This window comes from Onychomys torridus, chromosome 8 (assembly GCF_903995425.1).
Source record: "Onychomys torridus chromosome 8, mOncTor1.1, whole genome shotgun sequence".
Taxonomy (NCBI): Eukaryota; Metazoa; Chordata; class Mammalia; order Rodentia; family Cricetidae; genus Onychomys; species Onychomys torridus.
The window spans coordinates 8,210,823-8,230,866 of NC_050450.1; the positions used below are offsets into that span (position 1 = coordinate 8,210,823).

Consider the following 20,044-nt stretch of genomic DNA (forward strand, 5'->3'; position numbering starts at 1 on the left):
GAAAATACCACTGAAAAAAATCAATTGTGATTGGATCAGTAGATTGAACTTGGGAAACACTGCCTTTGTGTGACATTTCCTAATTGCCAGCAATGTCAGAACAGTGACAGACTTGTGAGCTTTTCAAGGTGTACAACTCCTCTTGGCGCATGACTTAACATTTACTAAATTCAGATACAATGTGAAAATCTAGTACACAGGAGTAAAACTCCAGAGGTTTTACAAAGAAAAACAGTAGGAGCAGTGTATCTGATAAAATATGCCCAGTACTGTACTCTGACAACATTCATTCACCCAACAATTTTTTTACAAGCACCTACTGTGCACCAGGTACTGGGGATAACAGGAGGGAATAGTCAGACAAAGCACCCTGGTGTCTGCCATCTTGGTGGAAAGAGAGAAAAAGAAGAAGGAAGAGAGATGAGTTTAGACAGTGATATCAGCTGTGAGGAAGGTAAATGGTAAATTCCCATAGCAAGTTCCTGCAAGGCAGCTCTGCACAGAGGCTTTGCACAGAGCACACATTTTAAGAGAGAACAGGTGTTTGTTACTTTTCATGTTGCTGTGACAACACACTTGGCTGGAAGCAACTCAAGGGAGGGTTTCTTTGGGCCAGAAAGTTTGAAGGGATGCCATCTATTTGAAGGGAAATCGGGGCCACAGGCAGCTCCATGGGGCAACAGTGGTCAGCTGAGACTCATACCTTGATGGAACATGAAGCATAGAGCAGACAGGAAGTGGCAATGCACCTAAAACCTCGAAGATCACTTCCTTCAGCTAAGTTGCTTATCTTAGTCAGGGTTTCTTTTGCTGTGAAGAGACACCATGAACATGGTGACTCTTATAAAGGAAAACATTTAATTTGGGTAGTTCATTCACAGTTCAGAGGTTCATCCATTATCATCATGGTGGGACATGACAGCCTGCAAGCAGACATGGTGCTGGAGTTGAGAGTTTTACATCTTGTAGGCACAGGAAATGAACTGTCTCACTGGATGTGGCTTGACCATATATGATCCCTCAAAGCCCACCTCCACAGTGACACACTTCCACCAACAAGGCCACACCTTTTATTAGTGCTGCTCCCTTTGGGGGCCATTTTCTTTCAAACCACCATATCACTCCTCCAAAAGGTTCCACAACCTTCCAAAATAGAGCCACAAGGTGATCAAGTGTTCAAACTTCAACATGAGCCTGTTGGGGGCATAGAGGGGCCCTGATTCTATGTTCAAACCACAACAATGGTTTGGGAAATACAATGAGAAGAAGCCAGCCATCTGAGGATCACAGGGAAGCATGTAGCAAGAAAAGAGGACAAGTGTAAGTCCCATGGGGTAAAGGCAGTCTGACACAGTTAAAGCTTTATTTAAGAGCTTGGCATCTGGGCCTGACCACCCTCTAATTTATCATCTGACCAAAAGTGTTCACAGTGAAACAGTGAACAGTAAATATTCCACTCTGCCTCCACACAACTTCCAACTCAAGGCCTCTTGGTAATTCAGTACATTGTTAAAATGTTGACCATTTGAATATATCAAAGGGCTTCTTTATAACAACAAGTGAGTCACTGTATGCATCACTGCAAATGTCTACCCTTGCTTCCAGATCCCCATGGAACTGCCAAGTCAGCATATACTTGTGATCATTCACTGTACCTTAAATATTCAAAAACTATTTTTAAAAAGCAGTATTGACCAGACAAATTTTGCCATGTAACTTTAAGAAGATCCATACATTTTCTCATATCTTGTTTAATATGAGTATGTATCTATTAACTATACCCAGATATATTGATAGATGATTAATTATTAAATTTATCCAGATATATAGATTGCAATGCGTCTTTCTCAGTCCCGCCAGCCAGCTCTCAAATAGTGACATGGAGAATTCTTACTAATTATGAAAGCTCAACTTTAGCTTAGGCTTGTCCCACTACCTCTTATAACTGAAATTAACCCATTCATATTTATCTACATTCTAGCATATGGCATTACCTCTCTTCCATCTTGTGCCTCCTGTTTCCTCCTGTGCATCTCAATCATCTTCTCCTACTTCCATTCTCAGTCTAGAATTCCTGCCTATACCTGCTGCCTAGCTATTGGTTGTTCAGCTCTTTATTAAACTAATCACAGCAATATATCTTCACATAGTATACAACTATCTCACAACATTTCCCCCTTTTGTCTAAATAAGAAGGAAAGGTTTTAACTCTACCATAGTAAAACTATATACAATAAGAACAATTATGAGGTAAGAATTATATTCACAATGTCCAGTCCATTTGTATTTGGCATATTTGAAGAAAATACTCTATTAAATAATCTACCTTATCTTGATGAATTTAAAGTTTTACATCAAAACCATTTTCTTTTTTACATTTATAGCATTCATTTTTTTCATTTTTCTTTATTAAGAAATTTTCTGCCCACTCCACATGCTATCCACAGACTCCCCTCCTCCCTCCTCCCACCCCCAGCCCTCTTTCCCAAGCCACCCCACTTCCCATGTCCTCCCAATCGAGGTCTCCCATGGGGAGTCAGCAGGGCTCAGCACACTGAGCCTAGGCTGGTCTAAGCCCCCTCCCACTGCACCAAGGCTGGGCAAGGTATCACACTACAGGCACTGGATTCTAGAAGCCTGCCCATAGACCAGGGACAGGTCCCAATCCCCCTGCCTGGGTGTCCCACAAACAGTTTGAGCCAAACAACTATCTTCCATATCCAGAGGGCCTAGTCTAGTCATATGTGGGCTCCACAGCCACCAGTCTACAGTTCATGGGCTTCCACTACTGTGGCCGGTCATCTCTGCAGTCCTCCCATCATGATCTCAATGTCCCTCGCCTGCAGTATCTCTCCTCTCTCTCATCAATTGGATTCCAGGAGCTCAGCCTGGTGCCTGACCATGGATCTCTGTATCTGCCTCCATCTGTCACTGGACAAAGGCTCTATGATGACATCTAGGTTATTTGCTAGGCTGGTCACCAGAGTAGACCAGTCTAGGCACCCTCTGGACCACTGCCAGCAGACCAAGGTGGGGTCAACCTTATGGATTCCTGAGAGCCTCCCCAGCACCCTGCCTCTTCTTATTCCCATGATGTCCTCATCTATCATGGTATCTTCCTCCTTGCCCTTCCACTCTGTCCCTGTTCCAGGTTGACCCTCCCATTTCCCTATGTTTTCATCCCCCACTCCTCGCCCTCTGCCACCCCCCACACCCAGTTCACTCATGTAGATTTCATTCACTCCTCCTTCACAGGGTCATCTATGTGTCCCTCCTAGGGTCTTTTCCTGTTAGTTAGCCTCTCTGGAGTTGTGGGTTGCAGTCTGGCCATCCCTTCCTTCACATTTAGTATCCACTTATAAATAAGTACATACTATGTTTGTCCTTCTGAGTCTGGGTTACCTCACTCAAAATGATATTTTCTAGAGCGATCCATTTGCCTCCAAATTTCATGATATCATTGTTTTTTACTGCTGAGTAGTACTCCATTGTATATATGTGCCATATTTTCTTTATCCATTCTTCAGCTGAGGGGCATCTAGGTTGTTTCCAGGTTCTTGCTATTATGAATATGCTGATATGAACATAGTTGAGCATGTGTCCTTGTGTATATGCCCAAGAATGTTATAACTGGGTCTTGAGAAAGACTTATTCCCAATTTTCTGAGAAACCACCATACTAATTTCCAGAGTGGCTGTACAAGCTTGCATTCCCACTAACAGTGGAGGAGTGTTCTCCTTGCTCCACATCCTCTCCAACATAAGCTGTCTTCAGTGTTTTTTATCTTAGCCCTTCTGACAGGTGTAAGATGGTATCTCAGAGTTGTCAAAACCATTTTCTATCATAATTTATATTACCATAATAAAAATAGCCTTTTAGACCTACAAACATCTTCTTAGGTAAACAGTCTAAGCTTTTGTGCTTCTCAACCGTATAAGCTTTATATCTCTTATGTAAGTTTTTTCCCTGAAATTGGTAACAAGGAAAACTGTATACTCTCTAGTCTTAAATCTCCTTCAGAGACCCAAGAAGAATATAATATTACCTGAGTAAACAGCAAGTTCAGAGAAATCAACTTCCAAAACTATAGAAATGACAGAGACATCTGTCTCCCTGGACAGTCAGTAATGTTGGGGAATCTGTCTTTGAACTATAGCCTGACAGACTTTTCTTTGAAGCATGAATTTTGAAGGACTGTCCTACCTTGTCTTGACAAAGTTCTGCAGTCAGTTTCTTTTGTGCCCTGCTTGTTCAGTTTGAGGAAAGGGCAGTTTCTTGCCCAGTGGCTAGCTTTGCCACACTGAAGGCAAACTCCATAAGGAGGTTCTTTGATGCCCATCGTTGTGGTGGTATTGTGTTCACCAAAATATTGTGTGCCCTAATAAACTTATCTGGGGTCAGAGAACAGAAAAGCCACAATATTAAGCATAGAGGTTAGGCGGTGGCACTCACACCTTTAATCCTAGCATTCCAGAGACAGAAATAACTCTGGATCTCTGTGAGTTCAAGGCCACATTGGACACAGCCAGGCATGGTGACACATGCCTTTAATCCCAAGAAGTGAGCCTTTAATCCCAGTGAGTGATGGCAGAAAGTAGAAAGATATATAAGGCGTAAGACCAGAAACTAGAAGCATTTGCCTGGTTAAGCAATTAGGCTTTTCAGCAGCACAGTTCAGCGGAGAGCCATCCAGTCTGAGGAAACAGAATCAGCTGAGGAATTGTCAAGGTGGCAAAGCTGTGGCTTGTTCTTTTTCTCTGATCTCCCAGCATTCACCCCAGTAACTGGTTTGAATTATATTAAAAAGAACTTTTAAGATTCCTGCTACACATCATCCTTTTTTAAAGTAAATTGGTGCTGCCATGAGAAGACATGTCTTACTGTCATGAAAAGCTTTATGTTATTAAAACATTTTAAATGCCATATTCTGTAGATCTCTGAAGTGTTTGAAGACCACCAACCTATCTGAAATATATCTTTGTTTAACCTTGAAAACATACCTAACATGATTACAAGTTTGATTGTTAATCTTGTTAATCTGCCAACTTGCATCTCTTAATTATCCTAAATGGTTTATAAAGAATTAGAACTTTACATTACATTTTAAACAATTTTGTTTCATCTGCCATCTCCCACAATTTTCCATTTTTCTGGAATTTAAAAATCTCAGTCAGTCAAATGTTAAATGAATTATTTAACTTTCCTCCATCTCAGTTTTCTAACCCATAAATTGTGAATAGCAATGCCCACCTACACTGGACAGACATTCACAGAGTTGCTGCTGCAAGCAGACATGCCCAGTGTTGGGAAGATGATGGTGAACACACAGTTCTTTCCTCCATGGGTTTTGTTCTGTGTTGAAGACCGATGGATAAAACAACAGGACAATTTCAGATAGAACAATGTGTTATAAAGAACATCCTGGTGAGATAGGAGCATTCAATGACTGGAGGCCAGAGATAAGGAAGAAGATCTTGCTGAGGAGACAGTTTAGAATCAGGCATGCCAAGTGAGGAGCCCTAGGAACAGTGGGCTCCAGCACAACTTTACATTACATTTTTAAATGAGCTGCACAGGTATAATACCTTAAACAAGAGTAAAAACATATATACAGTATAACAAAAAATAACCTTAAATTTGTATCAATATATAAAAATCCATACCAATATAGCATATTTGAGAATAGTGGTTGTTAAAATGTAGATTGAACATTCCACTCTTTTATCCCATCATTTCTATACTATGTCCCCCCCCCCCTTTTCCCTTCAGAAAGAGATCCTTGAATCTAATTTCCTTTGTTCAGTTTTTTTTCTGACCATTACCAATAACTACTTGTGCTGGGTGGTGGTGTCACACAGCTTTAATCCCAGCACTCAGGAGGCAGAGGCAGGTGGATTTCTGTGAGTTCCAAGCCAGCCTGGTCTACAAAGCAAGATCCAGGACAGGAACCAAAACCACACAGAGAAACCCTGTCCCCCCCCCCCAAAAAAAAAATTAAAAACCAATAACTACTTGTGACCAATCCCCTAATGGATGACAAATATTAATAACCCACTGAATAACTAAAAACCACCCACCCCACCTCTTTGGAATGTGGTTGTCATGTTCTCTAAACTGTTTTCTGCTGTCTTGGAATGATAATATCTTTAGGGGACCCTAAGAAAATTGAGATAAGGGCCAAGTCCTGGTAGAGCTAACTATATTATTTTGTTGTTGTTGTTTAGTCTCTGTTTGATGGGAAAGTGTAGAGCTTATATGAAATCTTGGCTGGATAGTTTGTGAGAGTGGACCATCTCAGCTAGCAGCTTTGAAGCTGTTATGGATGCAAAATTTGGAGGAAACTGCAACAGAGGCATTCTGAGAGGCTGGATCACCTAGGCTACTTGTCTTTATTGGTGTCTTGTCCTTTTTTCTCTGAAAACACACAAACTTTTAAAGGTAAGATACATACAAGTATGTGTATGTGTGTGTATGTGTACATTAACATAATTATGCAATTGTGGTGTGCACAAGTCAGTTAAAGATGATTTTTTTCTTCTGTGTTTGAGCAGGTAAAAGGCATCTGTCAACTTTATAAGTCCATTTGGACTGTATAATCAAACCTCTATCCATGCTGTATGAAAGAATAAGTCATGAGACTCTGTAGCCAACAAGATTTATCATGTCTGAACCAGTCTTAGAGCTGTTCCCATGTAAAGGGATCAGCATATATATCATCTGTCCTTTATTCTTTCTTGGTTTCTTTTTTATGTCTGTAACCAAGATTTTCAGGACATCTCTCCCAATAAAAGCTGATCTTCATTAATTATGAAGAGAATCCTAACATTTTGTTTCCTGTGGAAACAAAGGCATAACTTCTCCCCTAATATAACATATTTTCTGACTTTCATTTTGAAGTTAAGTCCTTTTTTAAATATATAGGTTGGTTTAATTTAGCAGTTTCCATAATACAGTGTCTCTCAGTAGCTATTGGCTTTTGTACATTTGCATTTAAAAAACTCAAAGTCAACAAAACACCATACAGGATCCAGATGCCCTATGTATTTCCCCTCCCAGAAGTCCCACCTATACATTCTGCCTAGCTATTGCCTGTCCAGCTCTTTATTAAACCAATCACAGCAACATATCTTCACACAGTGTACAAATATCACACAATAGATAGATAGAGTGTAGAAATACAGTGATAATTTCTATATAACCAGTCCCAAGTCACAATGCCTAGAATTTAGTAAATAATAAATACTCATTTGATGATCAAACAGGCAAAACACAAACCCACATTCTCATTTTCAATTAATTAAAAGATTGATGGATAGATGGTAGATAGATAGATAGATGGATAGATAGATAGATAGATAGATAGATAGATAGATAGATAGATGGTAGATGAAAAGGGAAAGAGTAGTAAAGTCATAGAAACATAAGTTTTACATGATGCTAATTTCACTTGGTTTAGGCTTTTTGGCTTGTTTTTGTTTACTTTTTGTTTTGTGGGAGTGGTGGGTGTTGGGACAGAGTCTTGTTTCCTAGCACAGACTGGCATTGAACCTACAGTCCTCCTATAGAATGCTGGGACTAGTAATTGCTTCTTAATTTCCTTTATTGGAAAAATTGTAAACTTAACACATTGTGTGAACCCTGGGACTCCTCCTCTATAAATTCCCTGACCTCTCTGAAGTCAGAAACACAGCAAAGGCAAGACAATACTAAAGTTCACCCCAGCTCCAAAATCACCCAAGAGAGTTTTTTTTGGCTAAGTGGCTTGAATAGGGTAACTACAGCCAAAAGGTTCAGCAAAAGATCTGGGGCTGGGCTGGGTGTGTTTCCACAGGTCCAGGGATCCAGATTTAAATATATAAAACACAAGCAATAATCAGCACTCTTGAAGTAAGCTCAAGACTCCAGGCTGAATACCTGAATTAATGACTCTAAATCTCCATTTAATGAAATATTCAGATTGTGATTACACTCAGCTTCATTAACTGTAATTCTCAGCCTAATGTAATGAGATTTCCTTTCAACTTGTAATTAACTTTATTGAGAATGCTTACAGGGATTTTTAAGGCAGGTTTCCTCAAACCTTACTGTAAATTATTTTAATGTATGTATCATGATATTAAGTATATTACTTATTTTTTGTTGATTGTTAATTTCCGCAGAAGCAAAAGATCAACATTAATCTCCTAGAGAGAAACACCAGGCTGATTGATTGAAGAGAGCCCTCGAACCAGAAAATAGACTGGATTAAACTCTTGATAGCTGACTCTGAAACCTAGATTTCCTTTGTCAGACTTGGCATTCTTATTCTTATTTTTCTACCAAAATCATTATGACCCTAATCAAATAAAAGCTCCTTTCTTTATACAATTTGCAATAGAAAAATAAAATCCTTTCAAAAACAGTTTTCTGTGGCTTTAAGTCCTCCCTTCAATCAAAGGCAAACAATACCAAAATGTTCCATTCCCTGACCCCTGTTTCCTTGAAAAGTTTTTGGGGAGTATTTTTCTTACAGAATAAATTTTATCAGTTTCTCAGAGAAGCTGCGCTAGCTCCTCTGTTGCCCCATGTTCTGGGGGGGCGGGGGGCTCCTGTTTGCTCCCAGCAGCCCCCATCATTACTTCCATAGCTTTATCCTTCCCAGAGTCTTGTAAGAGCTGAGAGGATATACAGAAAGCCTCCTCACCCATGTTTCTACATCCCACTGATACATAAAGGGAATTTTTTTTAATGCCAGATGAAAGTTTATTCAAAGGAAATATTAATTACAGGCAAGTAAACAACTGTCAGAAATATTTGGTGCTCCATAACAAGATTGGTGACTTTATTTAAATGGGTTTATTTTCAAAGATAAGGATAATTGAATGCTGCAATCTTAGAGGGAATCAATCAGTAAAGTAAAAAAAGAGAAAAGAAACATAACACTGATAAACTGAGCAGCACGGGGCCCTGGGAAAGGCATAAGAAAGGGTGTGGCCAGAGTGTAAGATTTGCACCTCAGTATACCAGTTTATGTCCAGAGCCTAAACCCCCATCAAGAATGCAGCTGGTATTGATCTTATCATGCTAGCACAATGTCCTCCTAAGGCTCATATCTGAACACTGTCCAAATGGCGACTCTGTCTGGGAAGGCTGTGGAACCTTAGGGACTGACCAGGCTGTCAGAGGCCTTTAAGGCCATACCTGCCCTTGTTCCTGCCTCACTCTCTGCTTCCTGCTCCTCCACCAAATGGACAGCGTGCCATACAACTACCATTGCTGTGTGTCCCTGCCATCACGGACTGAGCCTCTGTATGCTTTCCCTGCAGCACAGCAACAACTCTCTGAAGCCACAAGGAAAAAAATGTCGCTCTCCTAAGTCACTTCTGTCAGTATTTTGGTCACATGTATACAGAAGTCACTAATGCAGCCCCCAATCCTGACACCTGAAACTCCCCAGGAGGCATCTCACACATGCACATACCCAGGTGTGAATCCTGGCTTCTCTGCTTAGTCACTGTGATGTCACAGACAGATGTTTTAACATTAGCTCCTATTTTACACATTTACACACACAGTGAGAAAGGGACAAACTCCAGGTATTTTGTTACCCAGACACAACGACTTCCAGTATTTTTCCAATTTTGTTTCATCTGCCATCTCCCACAATTTTCCATTTTTCTGGAATTTAAAAATCTCAGTCAGTCAAATGTTAAATGAATTATTTAACTTTCCTCCATCTCAGTTTTCTAACCCATAAATTGTGAATAGCAATGCCCACCTACACTGGACAGACATTCACAGAGTTGCTGCTGCAAGCAGACATGCCCAGTGTTGGGAAGATGATGGTGAACACACAGTTCTTTCCTCCATGGGTTTTGTTCTGTGTTGAAGACCGATGGATAAAACAACAGGACAATTTCAGATAGAACAATGTGTTATAAAGAACATCCTGGTGAGATAGGAGCATTCAATGACTGGAGGCCAGAGATAAGGAAGAAGATCTTGCTGAGGAGACAGTTTAGAATCAGGCATGCCAAGTGAGGAGCCCTAGGAACAGTGGGCTCGAGCACAACGCACAGCAGGGGCAAGGAGACAGAGGCAGATGGGCTCAGCTACCTGAGGGTTGTTCTGAGTACGAATGAGTTAACTTAACATTCACAGCACTTAACACAGTGCCTGCACAGCAAGTGCTCAGTAAATGTCCAGCCTCTAAAGGAGTTCTCACTACAAGATGGCAAATTGGATGAGACTCTTTCCTGTGGCACCAAAGGAGCTTTAGCACACCCTTCAGAGGGCTCATTCCCAGAGGGACACCCACATGTTCTGCAACACCTGCAACAAGGAGAGATCAAAGGTATTAACCACAGCCCTTGGGCCTCACTGGCTCTATTTCAGTGGGACCCAGTGGTGCAGACCAGTAATCCTAGCTACCACGGAGGATGAGCCAGCAGGATCCCAAGTTTGACAACTATCTGAGCTACATAGTGAGTTTAAGTCCATCCTTTGCAGCTAGGAAAGACCTTGTCTCAAAAGAGAGACAGAGGGGGGCGGGGATCTAAGCACTCAGTGGTAGAGTGCTTGCTTACTATGTGTGAGGACATGCGTTCAATTCCCCAGCACTAGGGGAGAAAACTACAGTTCTATTAATTCATAATTATGCAAATGTTATATCATTAAAGCTTTTAAGGCTCAGTTTCCTGTCCTAACAATAACAAAAGCCATCGGTTTTGAGAAATCAATGTGTTTGAGGATTTATATTGCCATCTGTCCATGTTACTCAACATTGTATTACATATACTTGACTCTTAAACACTGGTATCTAGATTGACCTTCTGCCTGACCTGGCTGGGGAATCCCCTGCTCCCTGTATGTTACAAAAATCTGAGAACATCTATGCCAAGTTTTCCAAAAGCCAAGGGCAGGACATCCCACCACAATCTTGGTGAACATGGACAAATGAGTGGGCTCAGGGACCAGCATCACTGAGTCTGCTTCTTGGTTTATGAGAGATGTTTGGGAAGCAGGTTTGATAGAGTCAGAACATGAGCCTTCTCTTTGTTGTGGATTCCATGTTTTAAAACATTAAGTCACTATTTGTCCTCAGTATTGGGTGAAATCTCACTTGCTTGGATTATGATGTAAAAAATAATAATAATAAGTAGTAGTAGGGCTGGGGAGATGACCCAGTGGGTAACATGTTTGATGCACAGGCACAAGGATTCAAGTTCAGATTCCCAGCATCCCTGTAAAAATTGGACCTTTAGGATTGTAACACCAGTGCTGGTGGGTAGAAAAAGGAAGATCCCAGGGGGTTACTGGCCTGCCAACCTAGCCAAAATGGAAAGGGCCAGGTTCAATGAGACATGCTGCCTCAAAAAATAAGGAAGAAAGAGAGAAGAAGCCATGCAATGATGACTTCTGGCCCCTATATGCAAATACATGGATAAGCACATCTGCACATACTTGTGTAACAGAAATGATAGACAGATAAATAGATGGTAGATAGACAGACAGACAGATATAGATAGATAGATGATAGATAGATAGATAGATAGATAGATAGATAGATAGACAGATTGATAGATAGACAGATAGATGATAGATACATACATGCATAATATATACGTGATAGATGTGGGTAGGTAGGTAGAGATAGATAGATAGATAGATAGATAGATAGATAGATAGATAGATAGACAGACAGGCAAATAGAGTAAGTACATGAACCAAATGCCAAAGCCACACTGCACATGTGTATAGAATATAAAACATATTGCCCCACAGCTCTATACACAAAAGCACATTCCAGGCAGCAACTGTTTTCATTCCAGCACTGACTGGATGGCTGCTTTCATGTGGGTGTTACAAACACTGGAAGATACTCTGTACCTGAGTTAATATTGCTCTCCATCTTCATCACATCAAGCTACAGTGTCACACAATGAAAATTTAGCCACTGAAGAAGAGGTGGTGGCAACTAGGGTGGATCATGAAATACAAAGAAACCAAGGGAAGTCAAACAACTATAGCTAAGAGGAATTTGCCCATGAAGAGTCTCTAATGTCAATAAGTGAACCTCAGTGGTGTAAGATGTTAACAGAAAAGGTTGGTGAAGAGTGTGCACAACTCAATGGATAGATCTCTGCAAGTCTTCTATAAGCAAAACTATCTAAAACATTTTTTATTTTGTTAGAACAGCAAAGCTGAGACATGCCCAGCTAGATTGCATCTACAACCCTTCACTCACACCTCCCATCCTGAAGAAGAGTGGACTTCAATAGGAGGGCTATCTCTGGAAGATAGGAGGTTAAAGAGCGGGAGGCAGGTGCTCTCTGATGACATAGGACACAATGTAGTTACCCAGAAGGTTTAGAGAGTTTGCAGAAAATCATCATCCCAAATATCACTGAATGCCTGGAAAAAAAAGAAAAAGTATCTGTTTCTTGAGGGTAAAGCTAGTCCAGCCTTTTATGGCAGAAAAAAATCAACCCAGGGAAATTTACAAAAGAAAACTGGTAACAACGTTCTCACCTTGAAGCGCTCTCCTCTGAGTTCTACCACCTCATCCCCTTCCAAACACCTGTGTTCCTACAGAACACATTAGCTCTTGTAACATTTGACCCAAACATGAAGGACAGGTCAGGAAGTGAGCTAGCTCTGGGGTTAAGAATGCCAAGAGCTCCTCACAGTGGCACAAGATTGTAATCCCAGCACACAGGAGGCTGAGGCAGGAGAATTACAAGTTCAAGGCAAGCCTGAGACACAAAATAAGATCTTGTTTCACAGAAGGGAAGGAAGGAAGGAAGGAAGGGAGGAAGAGAGGGAGGGGGGAGGGAGGGAGGGAGGGAGGGAGGGAAGGAGAGAGAGAGGGAGGAGGGAAGGAAGGAGAGAGGGAGGGAGGGAGGGAGGGAGGGAGAAAGGAAAGGGAGAAGAAGGGGGAAGGATGGGGAGATGATGAGAGAATTAAAAGCAGAGATCGAAGGCATCAGTATTGGCTCAGGACATTCCAAGACCACTTGGGGACAAATCTCAGCACAAGGGACAAAAAGCAGGCAATAAGAGACAAAGACAGGAGACAGACAGAGGACAGGGAGAAGGGGAAGTGACAAAGGAGAAGGAGAAGGAGTATTTGTCCCAAAGGGACAAAGGACTGCTCTGGATAGCGAGGAGACAGAAGTGTCCCATATATAAATGGCAGTTTATAAAGGTAAAGGGGAAACTCTGTGTTAGGATGAGGTGTTTAATTTTGATTGGGCATGTTAATTGGGTGAGCCAAAGGGGTCTATTGATTGCTGGACTTCAATACTTTGATAGCTGGACCTTGGAAGTAAGCCTCAGGAGGAAGAAGTGGCCAAATAAGAGAATAAGCCTTGATGTCTGGCTTTAGGAATGAAATCTAACCATTTTCAGCAAGGTAGAGGGAAGGGGGAGAGAAGGGCAAGGCCAACCAGAGCTATGAGTGCCATGCTCAAGCTGGCCAGGGTCCCTTCACAGATTAGTTCTCTCTGGAAACATTGTTGAGCAGAGATGAAAAACACATGTAGACAGACTATCAAATCCACAGTCAAATCCAGCAACTTGAATATTAAGTGCAGACCAACCTAAAAGTGCACCAACCCTCCTTCATGGGTCTCAAACACACGCATCTGTCTTCTCATTTCACAGTGCTAAATCACCGAGCTCCCACAATGCCCAGGGAGTGGTTTTATATTCACTTAGGTGGGTCCTAATTCTATGAAGGGCTAGTCTAATTGCCCATTGATCAGATCAGATTCCTCTCCTGTTTCTTCTCCATCAATCAAAATGGGTTCTGTAACAGCTCAGCTTGTTAAGCCCCTGGTAAGTAATTAATATCAATCGTGTAGTTCTAACCTCTCAAGGAACTCCCAAGATCATCCTATCTTCTGAACATACATATTTTAGGTGACTATAATATATAAAAAGTTTCTATAGATCAATAAAAAGATAAATAATTCATTACAAAGAAGTTCATTCTTACTGATAACTACTATTTTGCATACAATTCAACTTACAAGGCTACATACTCCCAATTGTTCTTACTCAAAGGTTCTCAAGAATGCTTTGGGGAGAAGGATTGGGTCAACCTGGCAGAATTAAATGAAACCAATATCCAAAGCAATTCTTGTAAGGACACAATGCTGGTGATGGCACTAGTGGAATTCTCCCCTGGATTTACCAGGAACATTCTCCTGCATTGTTCTCTTTGATGTCAAAGGCCACCAAAGCAGGCCTTGTGAGGCCTGGGATTCCAGCTACAGGAAGATCTAGAGGTCAATGTAAGCCTAGGCTACAGAAGATCTCAGGGGCACCCTCAGCATTAGTAAGTAAAATCCTGCTTTCCAAATAAAAAGCAAAAAAAAAAAAAGAAAGGAAGGAAGAAAAAGGAGTAGGAATGTGGCCCACTAATATGATGCCATCCCACCCAAGCTGGCCTAGACCCCACCCCTAGTGTTCAAAAAAATCATCAAGGCAAAAATATAGACCCAAAGAAGAATCATACATACATCAAAGTGGCCTCTCACAGACACTTGAGTACCCAGTCCCTGGACAGACACCTCCCAGCAGTCACTTACCTTCAGCAGAACTTTAAACAAAAGTCCCTTACTTAAGCAGAACTAATTAGCATTCCTTACCTGACCTTCTGCCCATCAAGCAAGGAAAGCTGAGTAAGTTTGTTGTTCAATGAACAACTTCAGTGTGGTTCAAAATCATCCCTGAGACAGAGACTCTGAAAACCTGTTAACCAACACCCTCTGAGGCCAGAAACTGCACCCCATGTCTTTGCTTTGATGGTCTCCATTGGCTTACCATTTGGGGCCTCACTCATCAGACTTGGGAAGAGCATGTGTTCACTTCTGGATTTGGACATAAAGCTCCAAATGCTTGTGTATTCTGCACTGCAGTGGGGTGATTTCTAATACCATATTATAATCCAGTTCACAAATAAATAATATGTAGTTATTTAATATTATAAAACCTGAAACATCCCATTGGGTGGCCCATTTTCCTACCCATGTCAATGTCAAATACTGCCATTGCCAACACAGTACAAGAATTTCCAAAACCATGAAAAATTATCATCATAAAATCAGAGAATTCATGTCACCTAACAATATGAAACTATGTCTCAGCAAATGAACAAGCCTTGTGGCTCGTGGATGAGTTTCAGCAAAGGATGCCCATCCTGGGAAAGTGCATGGCCCCAAAGCTTCTGCTGTCTTTGGGAACCTCCTGTCTGCTATGGTTAGACGCACCCTTCTGACTGCCTGCAGCTGTTGCTTTCAACCATGATTTTCACATTGCTTTGAGGTAGGGTGACCTGAAAACCTAACTGCCCAGAATGACCACCATAGTAATGTGCATTTGTCAAAATCCAAACAGTTTCATTGTTCCCCAACTCCTAACTAAAGCATCAGCTCCATGGTGTGTGTTGTCTATACAGAGCTTTGGAAGGAAAGGAAACCTGTGGGACTAGACCAGGATCCCCAAAAGTACTCTGTTTCAGGAAGAATGGCTACTAAAGCACAATGGCAAAAGCACCTTGCCCCTTTTCCTGAGAGAATAAGAGAACTTAATTTACTATTGTAGAAGGATGCATATTCATCCCAAACTGTGGTGGCCAGGACTCAACATCCCCCACTAGACACACACATGAGGGGTGTTATATGTTGTTTTTGTGAAGCACATTTTATGTTTTAATAGATAAAATTCCAAATTTGTTCTTTGAAAGCAATATGAAACCTAAAAGTAACAACTAGTCAACCTCTGAAGGCAAAACAATTGGTTAACAAGTGACCTAGTCACGATGAACAGGTAGTTCAAACAACCCAATCAATATGAACTAATAAGATGGATTATTAGCAGATTAACAACCTAAATCAAATATGATCTCCAAGTAAATAGATCAACCAAGTCATCTAGTACTTAATGGAAAACCAACTAAGTGGATCACTATTTAAAGAGAACACAACCAAGTCAACTCTTAAGGTGCCAATTCAGCATCACCTCGAACAGAGAAATTTAACACATCCATGAGTCGCACTTCCTTGATCCAAACACACCCCAGAAAATTCCACCATGTTACCACTGTCTAGTGGGACTGGAAACAGTCCGTGCACCTGTACTTACGGAGGTTATTTATGGGGGCTCTTGTGTCCATGTTCTCATAATGCTGCACGTGGACGACAATGTTAAGGTCTCTCTCCATGTGGTCAGTGTTGCAGTGGCCCTGTGGCCTCATGACGTCCGCAAGGGCTCTGGAGGAACAAAGAACAGACTCTGCTCATTCGTAATATGACAGCACGCACCTGCCATGTACCCAGCACTGCCCAAGAGCCACCATTCCAGTCAGACAGACAGGAAAACACAGAAGCATACATCAGATGTCACAAAGTCACTCTATGCACATGGAGCACCTGAGGGGTTCATGACGAGTCCATGCAGTGTAGCTCCACCATAGAGAATGAGTTCTCTCTTTATGCCTAAAACAGATGCCCACACTTCCTGCTTATCAATGGCCTACTGCCAGTTCTTGCCATAAGCTAATCACTGGGTTAATCACAGAAAGCAACAGTATCCCTCACCAAAGCCAAAGAATATAGACCTTCTCATGGGCTTACAAGGAGTATTACTCCTTTACAGAAGAGTAAACAAATACTCAGAGAGGTGAATTAACCTGCCCAAAGCCACACAGCCAGTGTGCAGCACAGAGACTTCAGTCAATTTTTTCCTTTTACTTATTTTTTTTTCTGTTTAAGAGGATGGGAACACAGTCCAACTGATATGGATGACCTTCACAATGAGATGTAAACTATGTTTGCACTTAGAACAGAGCAGAGACAACAGTCAAACAGATGTCACACCCTAAAGTCAGACCTACCAACACATCTCCCCTCTTACATGCATTTAGAGATATGCAAATGCCCTCCAATATGTGTAGTATGGGAGTGTTGTTTGCATGTGGTCCTCTTGAACCACCTTCTGGCTTCCCCTTTGTTCAAGCTAAGGGAATGCTGAAGGTCAGTTGATTTCACATCTTGCAAGCAGGAGTGCTCCAGCATTTTCAGTCCTGTATCTACTTACCTACGAGGATGGCTGTCTCCATGTGCAACCCTACTACGGTAGAAGAACCAACCAGGCACAGGGGATGCCAACTACGAGCATAGAGGTTGTTATTATGAACAATCTCAGGAACCAATACTTCGATGAATATCTTCATATCGATCCACTCTTGGGCCAGGAAGAGACACACACCTGCAAGCCCTGTCTCCATGTTTTTAGGGGATATACCAGACATTCCTAGCCAAGTAGACTCTCAAGATACACATCAAAGAAGACAGAGGAAGAAGCAGATTCCTAGGAGCTCAGCAGAGCCTATCTGCTGAAGTCAACCCTGCCATGGCAGTGATGATCACAGCTAGCAGCACCCAGGAACATGATTAAACTGTCTTGAACCATCGGAATCCAGAGGGTTAGAAACCCAGAGCTGGGGTGTATGGGAGGTACTTTTGTAAGAGCTCCCCATGTACTATGATATGCTCAAGCTCAATTTTATGTTTGTGTTTGAGTGGTAGAGGAAGCGATATGAGAAGGTTTGATTGTGGTGACAGGCTGTGGTAAGAACCAAGGCTATGGAGAGAGACCCAGGCAGTAAGCCAGAGGCCTGTGGGGGCCAGAGGCCAGGATGGAATCCATTAAAAGACAGGAGAATAACAAGAGCTCGCACACATTTGTTCATTCAACAGACGTTTATTGTCCACAGTGTGCCATGCATGACATGAGGCCTGGGGGTACAGCACTGCACAAGCTGAAAGAGGTCGTGGACTTCTTGGAGCTTACATTCTATGGGAGAGAATAAAAATAAATATGTTAAATAAAAATAAGCAAGAACTAAAATAAACAAACAAAGAAGGATGCAGCCAACAGAGCCAGGTGCCAAAACAGCATTCTCCATAATAGCCAAAGAATAGAAATAGTCCAAGTGCCCATCAGCCAATAAGCAGAATGTGGTATATGAGATGGAATATTACTCAGCCATGAAGAGGAAGAAGGGAACTCTGACACCAGCCTCAACATGAATTAAACTTGAAAATCTTATGACCAGTGAAAGAAAGCAAACACAAAATGGCCTGGGTTTTATGGTTTTGTTTATGGTAAATATCACGAATAGACAAATCCATAAATAGAAAGCACAATCATGGTTGCAGAGTCTGTGTGGGACCTAACTGCTAAGCAATTAGTGCTTCATTAGACTTGGTGGCTCAGAAGTCTTAATGGGTGAGATGCCAAGACAACATGCTATGAAGAGGTGAGTGAGCAGAGATGTGCTGGTCATGTGATGCCGTGGCTTGGATCTGGACTCAAAAATGCATGTCAAAGGCTCAGTTTCCATCATGACACTGTGGATGATGGTGGGGACTTTAAGAGGCAGGGATAGTTGGAGGTCTTCAGGTCATTGGTGGCATGTCCTCAAAGTACTGTGGGACCTGGTGTCTTCCTTTCTCACTGTTTGCACAGCTGTGCTCCATCACATGCTCCTGCTAAGACATGATGCCTCATCGCCAAGGTCAACAGATTGTGAGCTGAAACCTCCAAGGCTGTAAGCCAAAATGAATCTTTTCTCTGTATAAGTTGATTAGTTCAGATGTTTGCTGCAGTAACAGAAAGCTAGCTCACACACATGAAGGTGATGGAAATAACATGTCAGGCAGGACATACAGAAGAACAGGCAAGCAAGCTAGTAAGCTGTAACAGAGCAAATGGGGGGAGGGGAGAACATCACAAGGGAAAGATTGTCATAACCCATTTTGCAGGGTAAGGAAATTCCCACATGAGCTCCACTACTCACTGAAGGAGTGAGTGGAGTCCCAGTCCTGAATGTCTGAAATCAAAGTTCATCCCCTTTCCTACCTCTGTGCAATAGGCATGGTCTGAAACTCAGGAAGGCTTCAGGGAAGGGGAGTTCTGAGACAGAGGACAGGGCCTTGCAAACCTAACTTGCCTTTTTCACTTCTAAACAGGCTCTTCATCCTGGGCTTCAAAGGATCGCTGAATTCCTCTGGAATTGAATGGAAAATTTGTTTGTGCCTTTTTTTTTCTTGAGCAAAGAAGCCATAACTTTTATCAAATTCCCCACAGGTTCACCCTCAAAGCACCAAAATAGTCAAGCTTTCCAGAGGCAACAAAGCAAGGGTTTGGAGTGGCAACCTTAGACATGGCTGGCACAGGTCCCTATGCAGCTTCTGGGTACTGTGAATTGTGATACTCCAGCCTCAGAGTGACAAGGTAACTGTCTCCCAGAGCTGTCCTTCCCAAGGTATGCAGTGGAACCAAAACCTAGAGACCTCCACATTCTGGATGAAGAGCATCAACAGCATGCTTGGCTCACTGCAGGAAATGCATAAAATGGTCTGGAGTGGGAAAGACAATGACCATATATGGCTTTTAGTCATTAAAATGAGAAAACAATTCAATCCTGTATGTTGATGCCACTCTCTGCACTGGATCCACACAGCAGATGGCAGGAGTCAGGGACTAAAGACCAGGGGAGGCAGCCACCAGAGACACCCTCACCAGGACCCTTACTGAAGTCATACATGTCTCAAAGAGAAGGTAAACAATCAGTTACAAACATTAGATCAGGCTGATCATCATGAAGCAGATATGTGGCTAAATGAAGAGCTCTCCTCTAGAAAAGCACAGGCTGAGGGCAGGGCTGCTAAAGCAATTAACAGAAACAACATGGTAAGCCAGGTGTGGGGTGCACACCTGTAACCCAGCAATGGGCATTCCTGCCAAAGCAGGAATATGGTAACTGTGAAGCTACCCTGGGTTACACAGAGGATTTCAAGGCCAGCCTAGGCTACATAGTGAGTCCCTAATGAGAAACAGAACAGGGAAAAAGGTAAGAGAGAAGAGAGGGAGAAGGGAGATGAGAGGGAAGGGAAACAAGATGAATGAGATGGAGACAGACAGGAGAGAAGAGGGAAAAAGGAAGAGGAGGAGGAGAGAACTCTACTCTCCATTAGCTGTTTATAAAGTTAAA

The 20,044-nt window shown here is 42.0% G+C and overlaps 1 protein-coding gene across 2 annotated transcripts in view; it reads right to left on the bottom strand.

The window, feature by feature from the left end:
* The window catches only part of Shisa9 (shisa family member 9), a 299,285-nt gene that overhangs the window by 269,289 nt on the left and 9,952 nt on the right, over positions 1–20,044 (bottom strand). For both annotated transcript variants that reach the window (XM_036196641.1, XM_036196642.1), the window contains exon 2: positions 16,129–16,256. In XM_036196641.1, the coding sequence (XP_036052534.1) occupies positions 16,129–16,256 (128 nt within the window). The remainder of the gene's footprint in view (positions 1–16,128; positions 16,257–20,044) is intronic.